Genomic DNA, 22,810 nt, shown 5'->3' with positions numbered 1-22,810 from the left:
CCTGCTACTCTATCCTGTACAAATGTGCTTTGCTCTCCACACTGTCTGCCTAGTCCTGTAGCTGGTGCTTGATAAACACTACTGAATTCCGCCCCCAACCAAATCCTCACCCCCCACCCCCATCCCTAGGTCTCTTCCTGCCCAAGAATTAGGCCTGGGAGCGAGCTTCCTTGGTTGGCCAGAGAAGTAGGAGGGCAAGGCTCTGAAGCTTCTGCTAAGTTCACAGCCAACACATATTTGAGTCCCTACTGTGAACCCTCCTATGCTGGTGCTGTTGACTTAGCAGGGAATTAAAGTCACAGTCCTTGCCCAGGTGGGAAAGACAGATAAACAAAACCATGAATAAATGCAAGGACTGCAAAAGAGAAGTGTTGGGTGCTGTAACGGATTTGGTGGAAGTAGGGAGGTGGCTGGGAGAGAAAAAGCAGTGTTACACTGTGGCCAAAAAAAAAAAAAAAGCATCAGGCGATGACGAAAAGTTAACAGTATTTGGGCAAAGGGTACAGAGTGTCGTTCAAGGCCCGGGGGTTGGTGAGCGCCAAGCCTGCTCGGGGATGCCGCAAGGTGGCCAGATAGCACAGGAAGGGGGCAGGGAGGCGGCAGACGAAACCGCAGGAAGCCGCCGCATTGCAACTCCCTGCAGTGAGCCTCCGGAGGTTAACCCTACTCCGCCTGGAGTCGGGCCCGTTCGGACAGGGCCCTTTACCTGGGCTGCAGTTCCATCAGCGACGCGCACCAACTCAAACTTGCGGGCAGGTGAGCGGCTCCGGGTCGGCACGGTGGCTCGGGGTGGAGACCGCGGCGTCGCCCGCGCACCCCTCCCGTGACTGCCCGCCCCTCAAAGCCGGCCGCGGCGCCTGGACCCGTTCTGCGTTGCTGCAACTCACCGCAGCCCAGCGGCGTCGGGCGCCGTGACGAGGAAAACTACAGTCCCCACAACCCCTCGCGCCGCCCGCTCGCTGCGGTTGCTCACGGCCAATCGGCAGCGGCAGCTGTGGCGGGGGCCGAGGAGGGACATTTTAAAAGGGCCGGAGATTGCGGGCGTCAGTGGCCATGGCGGATACAGCGACCGCAGCCTCGGCCGCGGCGCCGGGGGCCGCGAACGCCTCGGCCGATGCACCTCCTTTCCAGCTGGGCAAACCCCGCTTCCAGCAGGTGAGGGCCGGGCCAGGGACTGAGGGCCAGCGGGTAGCACCGTGAGGGCGCGCAAACTTCCCTCCAAAGTCCCCGTTAGCTCTTGGGGTCTCCGACCCGCGGGCACCGGAGCTCCCTGCAGCCCGGGTCACCCAGACCGCTGCCACCGCGGCCACCGCGCCCCTTTCCCATTGGCCAGTGGGGTGGGCGAGGACTCCCACCGCGGCTGCCTATTGGCGGCTGGCGCCGTCACTCTCCGCCGGCCCGCGCCCCCCAGCCTGGGTCGCCCGCGGCGCCCTGTGATTGGCCAGAGTCGGCGGGGCCCGCGATCCCCGCGCTCGAGTCCGGGCGGCGGCTGCGGGCTGCTGGGGGTTGTGCAGCCGCCCTCTCCGGGAGACAGTTCAAGTCCCGCTCTGGACGGGACGTTGGCGTGGCTGAGATGCCTTCTAACTTTCGTCCCGAAGTGGGGACTGACATGAGCCTCGAGCCGCTGCGGTAGTCGGGGCAGCGCCCCGCTCCACACGCTCCCCGCACTCGCCCCAAATCCACGCGCGACGGGCGCACGGTGAGGGCCACGTGTCGGGGTCCCGCGTCCTTAGTACCTTCGGGCTGGGGGACGCAGCGAGGCGCCGGCTGGGAGAGCGCTCGGTGGACGGGCGAGGGGAGCCGGGGGCTGCGGAGGAAACGCTGTGTCATCCCCAGGGGCCGCGGCCCTTCCGAGAGTCCACCCCGGCCCCGGCTCTGCGTCCTTGGCCGAGGGTCCCCGGGACTCCAGTTCTTAGGGGCATGGGGGCGGAGTTCCTTTTCCTCCGGAGCCCCCGTACGGGCATAGCTAACGCGCCCACGACCCCGCCGGGGCCGGGACGTGCTGCCGGGGCCCGGGACACTCGGGCTGCGCTGACTCCGGCGCGGAGGAAGTGGACTTCACGAGGACAAGCGCTGAGAGACTCGGCCGGAGTGACGGGGCTTGCTTGGGAGAGGGGGCTGGTGGCGACCGAGGCGGATCGAAGGAAGTTTGCAGGAAGAAAGGAAATTGTACGAAGGTCGGTCCTGCTGGTTTTTGCCGGGGCAGGGGAAGGGTTCCGAGCAAAGTGGTGTTCACAGCTTTGCTGATAATTCAGGAACTGCTCTCCTAGCCTTTTGAGAAAACGTCCCTCAGTTTTTAAACAGGACTTCAGTTCCTTTAAAAAAATATGTCATTTCAGCCTGTAGGTATCTGAAGCGAGGCTGGCGTCTCCCTGCCGGTGTAGGATGGCAGCGAGGGCTCCCACCCCCCTACTCTGCTCTCTTTCTGTTCACCCTGTAAGGTTTCCAGCAAACGCTCCCTTCTTTCCCCATGGCCCTAATTTCTCGGTCGGATTAGGCTGCCTCTTTGCCGACCCTCTACCCCCCACCCAAGTGGGATCCTCCTAGACCGGCCTTTACTTGCAGGCTGCCCGGTGGTCCTCTCATTGCTTGCCACTGGGGCCTTTTGAGAGAAGAAACTGTTCTTGCCCTTCCTTTGTCTCCATTTTATCTGAGCCGGAGGTTAGGCACATAGTGTGCTAAATAAAGATTTGGGGGTCAGGGTTGCTCTTGTGCCTGTTCTCTTTGCTTTGAGTACCTCTTGATAGCCTTTACGATTGAGCCCTTTGCCTTGTTGGCCTCTGGAGCCATAAATGCACATTTGGGACATTCCTGGTACCTCTTTTTGGCACTACTCTTAAAGGCGGTGCAAGTATTTGTTGTATTTGCTTTAGAAGTGCCTCCCCCACTCCCATCCCCTCTAGCTTAGTGACTGCATAAAGCACTGTGCAGAAGGGCGAAGAAAGTACTTCTCTTTCCCTCCAGCCTGCTCCTCCCACAGTGCTCCTGGCACTGTGATCTGCCCATTCAGCCACCCACCGGCTGGAGTCAGAAACCTGGGAGTCACCTGTATACTCCTTCCCTCCCCCTCTAAGGACAACCACAGGCCCAGTGATCTCACCTTTGGACTTCAAATCCACCCACCTCTACTCCATTCCAGACCAAGCCCTATCATCTCTCCTTGACCAAGGGGAAGTCCCCCAACTGGTCTGACCACCTCTCCTCTGGCCCCCTTCCAGTTCCTCTCTCTGCACTGCAGAGTCCCAGTGATGCAGAGCTGATCAGGTAACACCTGCTTAAACACCTTTGGTGGTTTCTGAGGTAAAGACCGCACTTTGGAAGGTACCGCAAAGACCTAGCTGGCCCGGCCCCTGCTGACCTCGGCATCCTCTCCTGGTACCATCTACCCCCTCATCCCCTTGCTCCTATCTCTGGCTGTCTTTCAGCCCCTTAAATCCACTGTCTTCCTTCCCATCACTGGGCTGTTCGCCTGGACCACCACCTTCTCCTGCTCCCAACCCTTGTCCTTACTCCTTCTCATCCTTGATGTTTCTAAGCATCACTTACTGCTGCTTTACCCCATCCTGGGACAGGTTCCCTGATTGTCCCCTTCCTACAAAGCACCTATCTCAGTGTGTACATTGATTTGGGATGGTTATTTCATTGACATCTGTCTCCCCCTGTCCCCCATGGGCCCTAAGGAAATGGATACTTCTGCCTACCTTCACTCCCCATTGAGTTTCCAGGGCTCAGAAAAAAATGTGGTTAATAAAGATTTGTTGAATATCTATATACTGCAGACACTTCAGAAGTTCTTTGGGGACTTGAATTAAATTGACTTAAGAGGTTGTGATTTCTCCAAACTATCCCTTAGGAGTCTTATAAAACCAAGTGAGAATAAGTGTGTCACTGTAAGATTCTTCAGCTCCTAGTGACCCCACAGTAGGAGGGTCTCTAATGAGGTGACCTAAAGACACAAAGGTCTGTGATGTAGGTAGTCCTTTGGGGCCTAGCCCAGGTCTCTCTCTAGGTCCTGACCTCAGTGCCGGCACACAGTAGGTGTTCAATGAATGCTCATAGTGTCCTGTGCTGGCCCAGCAGAAACTTGCTTCTGGAAGGTTTATAATCCAGGGTGTATCCCCAGAGCTCACCTCGGGGGTACTAGCCACCCATCCTCCAACCAGTCTCAGCCCTTTCTCAGGACTCAGCAGAAAGTCCACACTCCCTGGGGTCATCCCAGAATCTCTTCTTCCTTTCTTTCCGAAAGGATTTCCCTGTGTATGTACAGATGGAGTGGGGAGGTGGCAGCAGGAAGGAAGAGCACTGAGCACAGAAGGCGGAGATGGACAGCTTGCCTTGGTGGGCTTCGGTCCATCACCACTTTCCTCTCCATAAGATGGTGATGATGGTGATGTGATGAAGAAGAAAATCAGGTGTTGTTCCATTCTTTTTATGTGTTGACCTATTTATTTCACTTTCACAATAACCTCGTGAGACAGGTATGTTTATCCTGTTTTTATAGGTGAGAAAACTTAGGCACCCAAACAGATTGATTAACTTCTGAGGCAGTCTGGATTCCATGTTTGTTTGTTTATTTGTTGTCAGACTTACAAAAGGGAAGGGAATCGTCAGTGAACACCTATGTATCCATCACTTAGCTTCAATAGTTTCTTACTTAAGGCCTGTCTTGTTTCATCTGTTCATTCTCTCAGCCTGACCCGTGAATTATTTGGAAGTATAGTCCTGACATCACATCATTCCACTGTACCTGCTGGTAGTTATCTGGGGAAAAAGGGGGGGGGGCTCTCTGATTAGTTTTTTAATAAACTTTTTAATTTTGGAACAATTTTAGATATACAGAAAAGTTACCAAGGTAACAGAATTTTTGTACAGCCCTCCCCCATTTTTTCCTGATGTTACCATCTCATCTTAATTTTGATACATTTATAAAAATTAAGAAGCCACTGTGGGTACATCACTATTAATCAGACCCCAGACTTGGTTGGGTTTCATGAATTTTCAAACCAATGTCCTCTTTCTGCTCCAGGGTCCCACCCAGCAGCCCACCTTACATTTAGTTGCGTGTTTCCTTAGCCTCTCCTGGGCTATGGCAGTTTCTCAGACCTTCCTTATTTGTGCTGACCCTGACAGTTTTTGAAATACTGGTCAGGTGCTTTGTAGAATATCCCACAATTTGGGTTTGTCTGATGTTTTCTCATGGTGAGATTATAGTTATGGGTTTAAGGGGAAGGTGAAATTCCCTCCACATCACATCAGATTAAAGGGTTTTTTTTATTTATTGGTTTTAATGCAACCACAATACCATTAACACACCTAAAATAATTATTTCTTAAGATCATCAAATAACCAGTTTCCCTGATTGATTGAATTAGGATCCCACAAATGCCACACTTTACATTTGGTTGGTATGTCTCTTTTGTCTCTTCATATCTGTTGGGCTTGAGTCCTTTTTTACATACTATTTGTTGAAGAGACTGGGTTGTTTGTTCTCTAGAATTGCCCTCATTTTGAATGTGGGCTGATGGCATCCTTGTGGTGGTGTGTGACACGTTCCTCTGTTCCCCGTTTTTTTGTGTGTGTACTTGAAGTCCATTCTTTTAACCCCATCCTTCCTGGAGAAGGGGAGGAAGACATAAGACAGCCCTGGGGCAACCTGTGAGGCCTGGCCTGCTCTCCCTCCTCCCCCTTTTCTGCTCATTTCCTCTTCTGACCTGGCTCTTTCCTTCCCTTCAGCCACGGACATGGTTTTTGGCATGTTGGGGCCCCAGGCAGGAAATAAATACATGTGCTTCTCCCCATTTGGGTTGTAGTCTATGCAGATATAAGGCTTTCTTGTTTGTTGATTTAAGTTCCTGCCATGATAAGTGGGGGTCTGAAAACAACTGAGGTCTGTTGCAGCAGAGCAGGGGGTGCACAGGGCTCCCTCTGGGGTACGGAGAACTTGCTGGACAGGGAGATACAAGTCTCACTTCAATGCTGAGAGGTTTGTGTGGGCTGAGAATTGGAAGGCAGGGAGGGCAGTTTCTTGTACAGTTTGTGTTAAGTAAAGCTCTAAAGTCACATACCTAGCAGGTTTGAGACTTACTGTTTCCTAGGGCTGGTCCTGGGCTGTGGAGAGAGAGGGTCACCCCCTCCTAGTCCTGTGGCTCTCAACCCTGGCTGCATATTAGTACCACCTGGGTAATAACCACACCTGTAGCCTCAGAGTACCTGGGTGGAAGGCTTGGTGTTTCAAGTGCCCAGGTGATGTCAGTGTGAAGCCCAGTGTTCTAGTTTGCTAACTGCTGGAATGCAACACACCAGAGATGGATTGGCTTTAATAAAAGGGGATTTATTTAGTTAGAAATGTATAGTTCTTCAGAGGAAAGGCAGCTAACTTTCAACTGAGGTTCTTTCTTACGTGGGAAGGCAAAGGGCAATCTCTGCTGGCCTTCTCTGGAGGCCTCTGGGTTCCAACAACTTTCCCCAGGGTAATCCCTTTCCAAAGGCTTCTGCTGAGCTGCGAGTGCTGAGATGAGGTATGCTGAGCTGCTTGGGCTGTGCTACATTGAACGCTCTTATTTAAGCACTAGCCAATCAAATCAAACATCACTCATTGCAGCAGGCATGCCTCCTAGCTGACTTCCGATGTAATCAGCAACAGATGAGGTTCACATGCCATTGGCTAGGACACTAGCGTCTGTGCTTTCCCAGCTCAGAACCCTCTTCTTGAATCTCAGGCCTATATTACCAAGTGTTTACTGAAAAGTGACATCAGGTTGGCCTTCTAAACCTCCATGACCACTATAGAATTTTTATCTTCCTCTCTACTAAGTCAGTGTGCACTTGCTTCCCTTATCCTAGTTTATAAGCTTTAGTGTCAAACTAGAAATCTAGGCATTTTCTATAATTCCCCAGTCCCTTCTTCCCTGATCTTGCTTTATCCTCATGACCAAACACAGTGCCGGGCTTCATTGGTCCTTGGTGGCTCTTGGGTGAATGGATGAATAGGCCCGAGGGGTGTAGTCCTCTTTCTGATTCCAGGGTTGTGCCTTCAAGCTCTTGCTTATGCCCTTCTCTGCTTGGGGAACTCACCTATTGCCCATCCCAGCTCCTCTGAGGAGCCTTCTCAACTCACTCAAGGAAGAAATAATCTCGGGGTCCCTGCTGCACCTTTGGATGCCTCATTGAAGCCCTCATCACAGTTATTTGTTTACTTCTCTGTCCCTTTGGATACATTGTGGGCTCCTGGAGGCCCTATTCATTGTGCTGTTTCCTGAGCCTAATTCAGTAGGGGCTGCAAGTGTCTGCTGATCAAAGCATTTTATCTGGGCTTCTCTCTGGCAGTGGCAGAGAGTGACACAAGAGGGCTGAGCAGGGCCAGGAGAGGATCATATCATGCCAGGTGACAGGGCAGATCAGAGGCTGACAGTTTCTGCCGAATCATCTCCAGGGGGGCTGTTTGCTCAAGCCATTCTCCTTCCAGGCTGTCAGCGCTGCTCTTCTGGTCCTCTTCTCTCCTTGAAACTTTAACCACCATGCTAACTCCCTTTCCAATCCTTCTCTCCCTTCAAAGCACTGCCTGGGCTCCACTCCCTCCAACCTTCCTTCCTTCCCATGGCAGGTGTATTTGTGCAGCCCCTTCTAGGTGGGCAGGAATAGACTGGGTGCCAAAGAACTTGCAAAAGGGACATCTGACAACGCACATCCTTCAGGAGCTCATAATCAAGAAATATGCCAGTTTGTAGCTAAGTATATGTATTTTTTCAATAGAAAATTGCTTCTACATATTATACATAATGTTGATTTTTTCAATTTTAAAAGCAGTTGTGTTCAGGTTATATAATTTAAAAGATATGGAGGAGGCAGGGAAAGATGGTAGTATAGTGAGGTGTGGAATTTAATCCATACTCCCAGAACAGCTTGTAGATAGCCAGGAGCTGTATGGAACAGCTACTCTGGGAACATTATATATCAGCATACACCAGTCTGGAAGGGGTGGAACGGCTGAGATCTCACACAGAACTGTAAGTCTCAGAAGCCTCAGAGGCCAGTGCCCCCTCCCCAGGGGCAGGGCAGGCTGGTTTCCCTGGGGGAAAGGAAACAGATTTTACTGTTGCAAGGGCTTAGCTCAACCTAGCTCAAATTGTGGAATTAATTAACAAATTCTGACCACTGAAAACAGACCCTAAGCACACATAAACCTGGCATAAGCACTAAAGGAACCAGGAATTTTCACCCTGGCAGAGAGGGAGCAGGGTTGACAGAAAACAAACAAAGCAAAACAGAAGCGTTTTGAGTTGGACAGCACAATATACTGGAAAAGAGCTGGACCCCACGAAAAGGAGGCACATAGAGCCTGGTGATACACAGAGGCATGTATCAATTCCAGCGATTAATTCATGGACCAGGGAGTGGGGTCCAGCTCTGAGAAGGCTTCAGGGAAGGGCAGAACTAAGGCATGTCTAAGAAACAAAGTAACTAGTCAGGTGAAAGGGGTTAATTCCCTAAAAGGCATATCTTCCCTGAGAAAAGGGGGCAGGGCCAGCTCAAGTGGAGGCCCTCCTTCAGGGAATTCAGACTCTAGGGTTTGGAAAACAAAAGAAATCAAGGCCCACCTGCTACTGCAGTCTCTGTCTCAACCATGCCCCGGCAGGGAGAGTCTGCTGAAATTAAAGGCACCACATCATTTCACACTGGTGGGAAGCCATGGGCGGACAAGTGCCACATGCTAGGCAGGATGGGAAAAGCACAGACAGAGTCTAGAGGCTTCATAGGAAAATCTCAGCCTCAGGGAAATTAATGCTGGCTACTCTCTCTTCCTGAGATGTGGACCTGTCTGGTCTGAGAAAATCTGACTGGGGTCTATAATACCTGAGGATATCCTCTGCAAAAAAAAAAAAGGCTCCATATAGGCAGTGCAAGAAACAGAAAAATAGGAACTAAAAATTCAGATTATTTATTAAAAACCTATGCTAGAGGTCTAGAATAAGTTGAACTGAATGTCAGAGAACAGATAGAGAACAAAGCCAGAAAACCCTAAGTAAAAGAGTGAAAACAACCTCCAGAATAAATTAATCAAGGAAATCAAATGCCTAGATGCCAGCAGAAAATAATGATTCATACTAGAAAATTGAAGATATGGCCCAGTCAAAGGAAGCCAACACTTCAGATGAGATATAATAGTTGAAACAACTAATTCAGGATATTCAAACAGACATGCAAAATCTTATCAAAAATCAAATCAGCAAGTTGAGGGAGGATATAAAGAAGATATTTAGCGAACATAAAGAACAACTTGAAAGTTTAAAAGAGCAAATTGCAGAACTAATGGGAATAAAAGGCAAATAGAAGAGAAGAGGAAAAAAACAACAATGGAAACCTACAACAGTAGATATGGAGAGGCAGAAGAAAAGATTCATGAGCTAGAGGTCTGGACATCTGAAATCCAACACACAAAAGAAAATATAGGGAAAAGAATGGAAAAGTATGAGGAGGGTCTTGGAATTGAATGAAAGCATTAAGTGCATGAATATACATGTGTGGTTGTCCCAGAAGGAGCAGAGAAGGGAAAAGAAGCAGAAGGACTAAGAAGACTAAGACTAAGAAGAAGTGCGGCATATCCCAAACAGAATAGATCCAAATAGACATACTTCGACACTTACTAATCAGATTGTTAAATGTCAAACACAAAGAGAGAATATTAAAAGCAGCAAGAGAAAAGCAATCCATCACATACAAGGGAAGCTCAGTAAAGGTATGGGTGGATTTCTCAGCAGAAACCATGGAGGTGAGAAGGCGGTGATATGATACATTATAAGATTCTGAAAGAGAAAAACTGCCAACCAAGAATTCTATACCGAGCAAAACTGTCCTTCAAAAACAAGGGGAGAGTTCCAGCCAACACGATGAGCAGTCTCACCCCCCCACCTCTGTGTGGGACATGACTCCCACGTGGACCTTTCTGGCAACGTGGGACAGAGATCCTGAAATGAGCTGAGACTCAGCATCAAGAGACTGAGAAAAACCCTAGAATGAGCTGAGAATTAACATCAAGGGATTGAGAAAACCTTCTCGACCAAAGGGGGAAGAGTGAAATGAGACTAAGTGTCAATGGCTGAGAGATTCCAAACAGAGTTGAGAGGTTATCCTGGAGGTTATTCTTACGCATTAAGTAGATATCACCTTGTTGTTCAAGATGTAGTGGAGAGGCTGGAGGGAACTGCCTGAAAATGTAGAGCTGTGTGCCAGTAGCCATGTTTCTTGATGATGATTGAACAATGATACAGCTTTCACAATGAGACTCTGTGAATGTGAAAACCTTGTGTCTGATGCTCCTTTTACCTACTATATCAACAGAAGAGTAGAACATATGGAATAAAAATAAATAATAGGGGAACAAATGTAAAAATAAATTTAGTTTGAAATGCTAGTGGTAAATGAAAGTGAGGGGTAAGGGGTATGGGATGTATAATCTTTTTTTCTCTGTTATCATTTTATTTCTTTTTCTAAATTGATGCAAATGTTCTAAGAAATGATGAATATGCAACTATGTGATGATATTAAGAATTACTGACTGTATATGTAGAATAGAATGATATCTTAATGTTTTGTTTGTTAATTTTTAAAAATTAATACAATATATATATATATAATTAAAATAAAGACCTCTTAAGAGTGTAAGGGAAGAAGCCATTAGCGTATTTCAAGCTTTCAAGTCAAAAAGTCTAGAAGATCGATGCAAATGTACTAAGAAATGATGAATATGCAACTATGTGATGATATTAAGAATTACTGATTGTATATGTAGAATGTAATGATTTCTAAATGTTTTGTTAATTTTTTAATTAATAAAAAAAACTATTGGACTATTAAAAAAAAAGAAGTCTAGGAGAATTTTTTTTTGTGGGGGGGTTCAGCAAGAATGACAGTGTAGTTTGCTATGATTTAAAAAAAGTAAAATTTGCAGTAGAAAAAAAACAAGGGGAGAGTGAAATGTTTTTAGACAAACAGTCACTGAGAAAATTTGTGACTAAGAGGCTGGCTCTACAAGAAATACTAAAGGGAGCACTAGAGAGGTAAAAACAGGAGAGAGAGGTCTGGAGAAGAGTGTAGGAATAAAGACTATCAGTAAAGGTAAAAAGTAAAAAGTTAGCTATGACATAAAATCCAAAAGACAAAATGGTAGAAGAAAGTACTGCCTTTACAGTAATAACATTAAATATTAATGGGTTAAAATTCCCAATCAAAAGACATAGACTGGCAGAATGGATTGAAAAACAGGATCCATCCATATGCTATCTACAGGAGACTCACTTTAGACCCAAGGTCAAAAACAGATTGAAAGTGAAAGGTTGGGTAAAGATACTTCGTGCAAACAATAACCAGAAAAGAGCAGGGGTAGCTATACTAATATCCAAAAATTAGACTTCAAATGTAAAGCAATTAAAAGAGGCAAAGAAGGACACTATGTAGTAATAAAAGAAACTATTCAACAAGAAGACATAACAATCATAAATATTTATGCACCAAGGCAGAGTGCTCCAAAATACATGAGGCAAACACTGACAACACTGAAGGGAGAAGTAGACACATCTGCCATAATAGTTGGAGGCTTTAATTTTCTGCTCTCTTCAATGGATAGAACATCTAGACAGAGGGTCAATAAAGAAACAAAGAGTTTGAATAATACAATAAATGACCTGGACTTAACAGACATTTATGGAACATTACACACCACAACAGCAGGATACGCCTTTTTCGCAAGTGCTCATGGATCATTCTCAAGGATAGACCATATGCTGGGTCACAGAGCAAGTCCCAATAAACTTAAAAATATTGAAATCATACAAAACATTTTCTCAGATCATAAAGGAATGAAGTTGAATATCAATAACAGGCAGAAGTCCAGAAAATTCACAAATATATTGAGGCCCAGCAATACACTCTTAAACAATCAGTGGGTCAAGGAAGAAATTACAAGAGAAATCAATAAATGTCTTGAAGCAAATGAAAATAAAAACACAACATATCAAAACTATGGGGTGCAGCAAAGGCAGTGCTAAGAGGGAAATTTGTTGTCCTAAATGCCTATATCAAAAAAGAAGAAAGAGGATGGGCAATGGTGGCTTAGTGGCAGAGTTCTGACCTGCCATGCTGGAGACCCAGGTTCGTTTCCCGGTGCTTGCCCATGTAAAAAAAAGAAGAAAGAACAAAAATTGAGGAATTAACTGTTCACTTGGAAGAACTAGAGAAAGAACAGCAAACTAACCCCAAAGCAAGCAAAAGGAAAGAAATAGTGAAGACTAGAGCAGAAATAAATGAAATTGAGAACATGAAAACAAGAAAATCAACAAAACCAGAAGTTGGTTGTAGGAGAAAATCAATAAAATTGATGGACCGTTAGCAAAGTTGACAAGAAAAAGAAGAGACAGGGTGCAAATAAATAAAATCAGAAATGGAAGAGGAGACATAACCACTGACCCCACAGAAATAAAGGAGATAATGAGAGGGTACTATAAGCAACTATATGCCAACAGACTAGACAACATAGATTAAATGGATGGCTTCCCAGAAAGGCATGAACTATCAACATTGACTAGAGAAGAAATAGATGACCTCAACAAACCTATCACATGTAATGACATTGAACCAGTCTTTAAGAAGCTCCCCCAAAAGAAAAGTCCAGGACCAGATGGCTTCACATGTGAATTCTATCAAGCATTCAGGAAAGAATTAGTACCAATCCTGCTCAAACGCTTCAAAAAAATTGAAGAGAAGGGAAAGATACCCAAGTCATTCTATGAAGCCAACATCACCCTAATACCAAAGCCAGGCAAAGATACTACAAGAAAAGAAAATTATAGACAAGTATCTTTAATGAATATAGATGAAAAAAATCCTCAACAAAATACTTGCAAATGAATTCAGCAGCACATTAAAAGTATTATACACCATGACAGAGTGGGATTTATTCCATGTATTCAAGCCTGGTTCAGCATAAGAAAATCAATTAATGTAGTACACTATAGCAACAAATCAAAGCGGGAAAACCACATGATCATGTCAATTGATGTAGAAAAGGAATTTGACAAAATTCAGCATCCTTTCCTGATGAAAACACTTCAAAGGATAGGAATAGAAGGGCGCTTCCTTAACGTGATAAAGGGAATATATGAAAAACCCACAGCTAGCATAATCTTAATGGGGAAAGACTGAAAACTTTCCCTTTAAGATCAGAAACAAGACAAAGATGCCCACTGTCACATTGTTATTCAACATTGTGCTGGAAGTTTTAGCCAGAGCAGTTAGACAAGAAAAAGAAATACAAGATATGGAGACTGGAAAAGAAGAAGTAAAACTCTCACTGTTTGCAGAAGACATGATACTTTATGTCGAAAATTCGAAAAAATCTACAGCAAAGATAGTAAATCTAATAAATAAATGAGTACAGCAAAGTGGCAGGGTACAAAATTAACACCCCCAATCAGTAGTGTTTCTATGCAGTAGGGATGAGCAATCTGAGGAGTAAATCAAGAAAAAATTCTGTTTACAATATCAACCAAAAGAATCAATTATTTAGGAATAAATTTAACTAAGGATATAAAAGAACAACAACAACAAAAAAACTACAAGAAATTACTAAAAGAAAAAACGGAAGGCCTAAATAAATAGAAGGCCAGGCAGTGTGCATGGATTGGAAGACTAAATATAGTTAAGATTCAGTTTTACCCAAATTGATTTATAGATTCAATGCAATACCAATTAAAATACCAACAACTTACTTTGCAGAAAAAGAAAAATGAATAACCAAACTTATTTGGAAGGGCACGGTGCCCCGAATAGCTAAAAGTATCTTGAGAAAAAAAAATGAAGTTGGAGGTCTCACACTACTTGACTTTAAAGCATATTATGAAGCTTCAGTGGTCAAAACAGCATGGTACTGGCATAAAGATAGATATACTGGCCACTGGAATTGAACTGAGTGCTCAGAAATAGATCTTTTTATCTATGGACAATTGATCTTTGATAAGATAGTCAGGCCAACCCATCTGGAACAGATCAGCCTTTTCAATAAATGGTGTTTAGAGAACTGTATATCCACATGCAAAGAAATGAAAGAGGATCCATATCTCATAGCCTATACAAAAATTAACTCAAAATGGATCAATGATCTAAACATCAGTGCTAAGACCATAACATTTTTAGAAGAAAATATAGGGAAATATCTTACAAATCTTGTAATAGGAGGTGGTTTCCTAGACCTTATACCCAAAGCATAAACATTGAAAAAAGACATAGATAAATGGGATCTCCTCAAAATTAAACACTATTGTTCATCAAAGAACTTTGTCAGTAAAGTAAAAAGGCAGCCTATGCAGTGCAAGACAATATTTGGAGCCACATATTGGATAACAGTTTAGTATCCAGAATATATAAAGAGATCTTTCAACTCAACAACCCAGTTTAAAAATAGGCAAAAAATGTGAACAGACTCTTCTCAGAAGAGGAGACACAAATGGCTAAAAGGCACATGAAAAGATGCAGAACTTCATTGGCAAATCAAAACCACAATGAAATATCATCTCACATCCACCAGAATGACCATTACCAAAAAACAAAATATGACAAGTGCTGGAGAGGATGTGGAGAAAGAGGCACACTTATCCATTGTTTGTGGGAATATAAAATGGTATAACAGCTCTGAAAGGCAGTTTGGTAGTTTCTCAGAAAGCTAAGTATAGAATTGCCACATGATCCAGCAATCCCATAACTAGGTATCTATTCAGAGGAACTGAAGGCAAGGACACAAATTAACATTTGCACACCAATGTTTATAGCAGCATTATTTATGATTGCCAAGAGATGGAAATAGCCCAAATGTCTACCAACAGATGAGTGGCTAAACAAGCTGTGGTGTATACATACGATGGAAGATTGTGTAGCTATAAGACAGAAGAAGGTCATGAAGCACGTAACAACGTGGATGAAACTTGAGGACATTATGGTGAGTGAAATTAGCCAGAAGCAAAAGGACAAATACTGTATGGTCTCAATAATATGAAGTAACAGTAATGAGTGAACTTTGCGAGTTAAAGTTAAGAACACCGGTTATCAGGAGATAGAAATAGGGTAAAGATTGGGCATTTGGTGCTGAAGGGATACAGATTGTGCAACAAGACCGATTGTAAAAATTTGGAAATGGGTAGCACAATACTACCTGATTGTAGCACAATAATGTAGGTACACTGAATGAAGGTGAATGTGAGTGTGATTGAGGGAGAAGGGCTGGGGGCATGTATGAAACCAAAAGAAAAGATAGAGGATAAAGACTGAGACAGTGTAACTTAGAGTGGACAATGACGGTGATTAAACATACAAATACAAAAAATGTTTTTGCATGAGGGAGAACAAATGAATGTCAACATTGCAAGGTGTTGAAAATGGATAGTATACAGGAAAAAGTACAATCAATGCAAGCTAGGGTCTGTATTCAACAGTAACATTGTAATGTGCTTCCACTGAATGTAATGAAGGCACTGTGCCCAAACTTAGTGTCAGCAAGGAGGGGTGTGGGGGAGGGGTATGGATTCTTTGTAGAAGAAAAGGAACTGTCTTTGTATATATTATGGTGGTGAAGACATGTTGGATTGTATGATATGTGTTTAAAACTGTTTAAAAATGAACAAAAAACAAGTACTAGAGAAAATGTGGAGGAAAGGATGTATTTATTCACTGTTGGAGAGGCGCAGCCCCTCTGGAGAGCAGTGTGGTGGTTCCACAGGAGGCCAGGGGTGGGGTTGCCATATGATTGTGCAACCCTGTTGCTAGGTATATAACTGGAGGAACCGAGTGTGGCAACATGAATGGACATTTGTCTACTGGCATTTATGGTGGCAGTGTTTGCGATTTGCAACAGATGGAAGTGGCCTAAGGGTGCAAGACTGAGAAATGGAAAGGGGAACTGTGGTGTATGGATACAATGGACTACTGAGCAGTCACAAGAAGGAATGAAATTGTGAGGCACGCGACTAGGTGAATTAAGATTATATGTTGAATGAAATGGCAGAAACAAAAAGACAAATATTATGATGCCTCACTCATATGGACTAACTATAACATAAAAACTCTGTGAACTGAAGTTGAGAACATGGGTTATCAGGTTGGGGCTTATTATAAAGGATCCTAGATTGTAAGCTCTTACAACAGTCACATATATTCAGGAGTTGTAACTGTTATTTCTAAATTCTGAGATACTGAGCTGTTTGTATATAATCTGGTTGTTCCCAGAAACTTTGGGCATTTATGTGACTCCTGTGACTCAGAGTTAGAGCTCTGAAGCTGTGAAAGTCAGCAGTACCCCATTCAGGAACTGTTTAAAAAGTTAAAAAGGTGATTAGACTTTGACAAGAGATATGGATGAAGCTGATCTGGATAGGACTAAGGTAAATCAGAATACAGGTTAAAAGATGATATCGTCCAAATTTTAAAACTTCTATGTGAGACCAAAGGGAAAGATGTTTATTTGGTGCATGTTTTTATTTTGGGTATCACATTACCAAATTTAACGTGTATGATCAGTTAATTGAACACCATAAGTACATGGAATCTAAAATAGAGTGTGAGATCATGTTGGTTTTGTACAGGTTAGTGTGATGCCCAAATACATCCCAGAGTAATTTGGGCAGTGAGTAAAAATTATTTGCAAAGTCCCCCTGGAGAACTGGGGAGAAAGGAGGAAATATTCAACTTCTCCATTTGGGGAATTCCTGATATTCTTGCAAGCAGAATAAGCCAAATCAATAGGCTGAGCCCTTGGTCTTAGGGTTTGCCATATGAAAATTATTCCTGCAGAGGAGAAGCTAAGCATGCTTATAATTATGCCTAAGAGTCACCCCCAGAGAACCTCTTTTGTTGCTCAAATATGGCTCTTTCTCTAAGCCAACTTGGCAGGTGAACTCATTGCCCTCCCCCCTTTCATGTCTCCCAGGGGCATAAATCTCCCTGGCAACATGGGACCTGACCCAGGGGATGAGCTGGGACCTGGCTTCATAAGAATGAGAAAGTCTTCTTGACCAAAAAGAGAAAGAGAGAAATAAGACAACATAAAGTCTTGGTGGCTGAGAGATTTCAAACAGAGTTGGGAGGTTATCCTGTAGGTTATTCTTACACATTACATAGATATCCCTTTTAGTTTATGGTGTATTGGAGTGGCTAGAGGGAAGTACCTGAAACTGCTGAGCTGTGTTCCAGTAGCCTTGATTCTTGAAGAAGACTGTATAACTATATAGCTTTTACTATGTGAATCTGTCTAATGCTCCTTTTGTCCGGGGTGTGGACAAAAGTAAAAAATAAATATAAAAAAAAATAGGGAGGGATTAAGGATAGAAATTAGGTAGATTGAAGTACTGTGGGTCAATGAGAGGGAGGGATAAGGGGTATGGGAGGGAGGTATGCATTCTTTTTTTATTTAATTTCTTTTTCTGAAATGATGCAAATGTTCTTAAAATGATCATGGTGAAGAATCCACAGCTGCATGATGATATTGTGAGCCATTGATTGTACAATGTGGTTGGACTGTGCGTGTATGGATATTTATCAATAAAAATGTTTTTTAAAAAGCTATAGGAAAAAAAAATCTCCTTTAACCCTATCACCCAGAGATAGCCTCTCCTAAAATATCAATGTATTTTCATTTAGCTTTTTGAAAATATAATTAACATTTTATTTTGAAACAATTTCAGTCTTACAGAAAAGCTGTAAAACTAGTCCAGAGATCTCTGTATAATTTTTGCCCAGACACATTTTGTCACATTTCCTTTTTTATTTTCTTCATCTATAGGAGGATCATAAAGTCTGGAAGTATATGAAATATATATATAAAACATCAACAAGGTCTTCCTCAGTCTGGGAATAAATAAAATAACACCTACATTTCAAGATTTTCCAGCCACCCTGTATATTTTATGTTATTTTTTCTCAACCATTTAAGGAAAAATTATATTAATTCATACTCTTTGTCCCTTTGCATTTCATTGTATTTCTCTTAAGAACAAGGACATTTTCTTACATAACCACAGCATAGCTATTGTATCCAGGAAACTTGACATGGATACAAAACTTTTATCTAATCAGTGATGCATTGTCAGATTTTCTCACTTGTCACGGTGTCCTTGTGAGCAGTTTTCCCCTCCTGATCCAGGATCCAACCCAGAGTTGTGTGTTGCATTTGTTGTCTTGTCTCTTTAGTCTCTGTTAGTCTGAACAGCTCCTCAGTCTTTCCTGGCCTTTATGATGTTGACATATTTGATAAACAAGGTCAGTTATTTATTTATTTTTAACATTTTGTTATATTTACTTCCCATCTGTATTGTTATACTTCTACAAATAGATGAAGGCACTATAATCATAAAAAAATATATAGATTTTTTTGCATATTTAAAATTTTCATAAATGGTATCATATATTATGCATTCTGCAGCTTAAATTCCTGCTTTTTTTCCAATATTTTTATTGAGAAATCTTCACACACATATAGTCTATATGTGGTGTACATCAGTGGCTCACAGAGTCATCACATAGTTGTGCATCCATCACCATGGTCATTTTAAGAACATTTGCATCACTCCGGAAAAAGAAAAATGTCATACATCCCATAACCCTTATCCCTCCCTCTCATTGACCACTAGTATTTCAATCTACCCTATTTATTTTACCCCTCTGGTCCCCTATTACTTATTTTTATCCAAATTTTTTTACTCATCTGTCCATACTCTGGATAAAAGGGGCATCAGACACAAAGTTTTCACAATAGTATAGCCACATTATAAAAGCAATATCATTACATAATCGTCTGCAAGAATCAAGGGTACTGGAACAGAGCTCAGCAGTTTCAGGTACTTCCCTCCAGCCACTCCAAAACACCATAAACTAAAAATGAATATTTATATAATACATAAGAATAGCCTCCAGGATAACCTATTGATTCTGTTTGAAATCTCTCAGCCGTTGAAACTTTATTTTGTCTCATTTCTCTTGTCCCCCTTTTGGTCAAGAAGGCTTTGTTGATCCTATGGTGCTGGGTCCTGACTCATCCCAGGAATTTTGTCCCATGTTGCCAGGGAGACTTACACCCCTGGTAGATATGTCCCATGTAGGGGGAGGGCAGTGAGTTCACTGCCAAGTTGGCTTAGAGAGAAAAAGACCGGTTATTTTATGAACTGTTCTCAATTATGGCTTTGTCTGATGAGATTCAGGCCCACTGGAATTCTATGTAAGTGAAGTTGTGGACTTCCCAGGTATCCACCCAGAGGCATTGAGTGTCCATCTGTCCATCATTAATTTTGATCACCCTGTGTATTAGTTTGCTAAGCTACCGGAATACAATATATCAGAAATGGAATGGCTTTTAAAAAGGGGTTTCATAAAGTTGCAAGTTTACAGTTCCAAGTCTGTGAAAATGTCCAAATTAAGACACCAACAAGAGGTTACCTTCACTCAAGGAAGGCTGATGCTGTTTGGAACTCCTCTGTCAGCTGGGAAGACATGTGGCTGGCATGTGCTGGTCCTTGTTCCTGGTTTCGTTGCTTCTATCTTCTGATGCCTGTGGTTTCTTCTCTAAGCATCTTCTCTCAGCATCTGTGGGCATTCACTCTTAGTTGCTCTAGGACAAAATTTTTGGTTTCATCTCTTAGCTTAGCATCTGCTGTGCTGCAGGTTTCTCCTTTTCAGGTTTTGGCTATTTCTGTGAGTCCTTTCTTAGCACCTGGGCTATTTCTGACTCGATCTCCAAACATCTACGTTGGCCCTACTCTAAGCTCCCTCCAAAATGCTTCCTCTTTTAAAGGACTCCAGTAAACTAATCAAGACCCACCTGGAGTGGGTGAAGTCACATCTCTATCTAATCAAAGGTCACACTCACAGTTGTGTGAGTCACATCTCCATGGAGATAATGCAATCATAAGTTTCCACCCTACAATGTTGAATCAGGATTAACAGAAACAACTGCCCCCACAAGATTGGATCAGGATTAAAACACGACTTTTTGGGGGTTACATAATAGCTTCAAACTGGCATATCCTGTCAGGGTGTTTTCTGCTTTCTCCGTTGAATAGTTGCTTTTTTCCCCTTGCAACTAACATGCAGCCTCTAGGGAAGAAATTTAAGACCATACTGTTCTCATCAAACTTTTCCTTTAGGGTTATAGGATCCAATGGTGATTCTTGCCCAAACCATTCTTTAATTTCATGGTGATTTTTCAACTCACTGACCGTTCCATATTTATTGGTGGACTTTGTACTGTAAGGAAGAACTCCCTCCTACCCTACTCCCCAATTGTTTGTTGGTTTGTTTTTATTTATTCATTCATTTATCTTTTTATTATCCATACAGACTCATGAATTCCTATTTTATTTGGTGTGTTATATAATCCATCTCTGTCCTTATATATTTTTATGTTCAAATTGTCCTAGATTTGGCCAGGTGATCCCCTTCAGCTTGGCTCCTGTGTCCTTTTAACCCATTCCTATCATTTTGGTGGGCATTTCATTACTTTCTGGCACAATGAAATGGACCAGGCTCATGTTGTCACTGTTCTTGCTTCAGCCCTGGAATCAACCGTTTCTCCAAAGAGCCCTGGTTCCTTTTAACGGGGAATTGTATAGAGATGAGAATCTGGGTGTCATTCGTTTTTTTTGCTGTATATTTATATCTACCTAGCTCTGTTTATCTCTTTTCAGTTAAGTAGGAATCATGGTGTTTATATGCATCTACAAAATCATATGTATTTTCCATTTTGTATATGTTATCTGCAAACATAATTTTGAATGGCTGCATAGCATTCCATGATGAGGGGACCCTCATTTATTTGACCCCCATCTTCTTAAACACGGCAGCAGTGACCATCCTCAGCCTACACTTCTGACCACCTCTGGTTGTTACCCTAGACTAAATTCTTAGAGGTGAAATTTTGCCAGGTCAACAACATGAGCTTTGTGTCTACATGTCAACTGGGGCAATGGTTTTTGCCATTGATTTATAAGAGATTAGAAAAGCCACTGTTGGGTTAGGAATAGTGCGGAAGCTTGCACTGGTCTGTGCAAGGCAGTACCTGGCTGGGGTGAGGTGCGGAATGGAGAGGGTGATCCATGCAGGGGCTCCCACGTGACCAGAGAGGAGGTGGCATTGGGTCTGGTGTGTGCAGGGGTCTGTGAGGTGACCCTGGGTTTGCTGCAGAGTGTTTATTGGGAAGGGATAGGAATAGAAGCTGGCTACAGCGTCTGGTGCCCCAGCGATCAAGGGGAGGGAGTGTGGAGGCTTCTATTTTCCGTAAGCAAAGGAGGTGCTTGGAGCACTGAGGAGCTCCAGGGAGGCGTTTGGGGCAGATCCCGGAGTGCAGTGAGGCATGAACCTCCAGCGTTTGCAGCTTTCCCCTTCATCCCCCTTAGCTTGGCACTCTCTTTGCTCTGCCTTTGACTGGCTGGCTTTCCCCCAGGGCAGAAGTCCCAGTGGCAGTGTTGCTTGGTTTCCTTTCTTTGTGCTGTAATGCCTGTGGGCTGCTCAGCACAAAGCTCTCCTTTCCAAGGGCCCCTGCTCTGGGACAAGGCTGAGGGGTTGGGGGTGGGGGGTGGGGAGCTGGCCCCTCATTCTGTGCCTTCTGCTGCTCCAGGACTAGGGGTGAAAAGGGCCTGAGGCCCCTGAACCTGGCGTGGCCGTGCTTGCTCTGGGCCTGTGGGAAGGGGGCAGAGCCTGAGCTGGACTCTGAGGGTCAGGCGGGACCCTCTCTTCCCAGGGAGGCTGGAGGTGGGCAGGGAAGGCTGAGGGAGGGCTGGGACCAGTCGTGCTCTGGGCTTCCAAAGGACCTCAGAGTGGCTCTCAGGGCATTGGGAAGGAGGGAAACGGAGGCACCTTGAAGAGATGCTGGGACAGTCACTGAGCACCCTTTCTGGGGCTTTTTGAGTTACCTTTAGAGAGCTCTCAGGCCTAGTTCCCTGGGCCCTGAGGCCTCATAGGCATTCATCACCCAGGTGGCGAGTCCTGGGGGTGGGGGGGCCCCAACAGTAAGAATGAGCTGTTGGGGGCCTCCCCATGTCGGGAGGGCAGTGTCCAGCAGCTGATCAGCCCTGCTCTCCCACCCTCTCCTCCAGACGTCCTTCTACGGCCGCTTCAGGCACTTCTTGGACATCATTGACCCTCGCACGCTCTTTGTCACTGAGGTAAGTCTTGGCTGTCGCTCTCGGTGAACAAGGAGCCCCTTGTCCACTGGGAAGATCTGTGGGTCCCCTTGAGGGGCAGGAAGGGTGGGAGTTGGGTGGAGAGGCCAAGGGAAGTGGGAGGTGTGAGGAAGGGCAGGAGGCAGCAGGTAACCTGTGGAGTTCACTCGCTGAGCTGCGGGCTTCATCCATGCATTTCCTTGGATCCCACAACGCCCCTTAAAGGCCGATGTCTTTCCTGTTATTATTTTTTTTAATCTTGATGAAATTATTACCATGCATAACGAACTCTGCTCATTATAAAAGTTCAAAGCGCAGGTATGTTCAAGCAGAACAGGAAAGTATCCTTTGCACACCTTCCCACACAGCTCCCTCCTCTCAGATAACTGCTTATGTTTTTTTTTTTTTTTAACTTAATAGACTTTATTGTAGAACTGATTTAGGTACACAGAAAAATTGGACAGAGAATTCCCATATACCACCCCCCTCTGCATTCAGTCTGTTATTCTTTTTTTCTTTTTTTTTTTTTTCGCATGGGCAGGCACTGGGAATCGAACCTGGGTCTCAGGCATGGCAAATGAGAACTCTGCCTGCTGAGGCACTGTGGCCCACCCTCAGTC

General features: G+C 44.1%; 1 protein-coding gene across 4 annotated transcripts in view; it reads left to right on the top strand.

Annotated features, from left to right (window-relative positions):
• The first annotated feature begins 991 nt into the window (after positions 1–991).
• SFXN5 (sideroflexin 5) overlaps positions 992–22,810 on the top strand; it is a 136,440-nt gene continuing 114,621 nt past the window's right edge. For 2 of the 4 annotated variants that reach the window (XM_077134562.1, XM_077134561.1), the window contains exons 1-2: positions 992–1,155; positions 22,125–22,193. In XM_077134562.1, the coding sequence (XP_076990677.1) occupies positions 1,054–1,155; positions 22,125–22,193 (171 nt within the window). In that variant the 5' untranslated portion in view covers positions 992–1,053. The remainder of the gene's footprint in view (positions 1,156–22,124; positions 22,194–22,810) is intronic. The other 2 variants (XM_077134559.1, XM_077134560.1) reach the window with 2 other exon arrangements.

The sequence above is a fragment of the Tamandua tetradactyla genome, chromosome 17 (genome assembly GCF_023851605.1).
Source record: "Tamandua tetradactyla isolate mTamTet1 chromosome 17, mTamTet1.pri, whole genome shotgun sequence".
NCBI classification, from domain to species: domain Eukaryota; kingdom Metazoa; phylum Chordata; class Mammalia; order Pilosa; family Myrmecophagidae; genus Tamandua; species Tamandua tetradactyla.
This window is presented reverse-complemented; position numbering and strand designations above follow the sequence as displayed.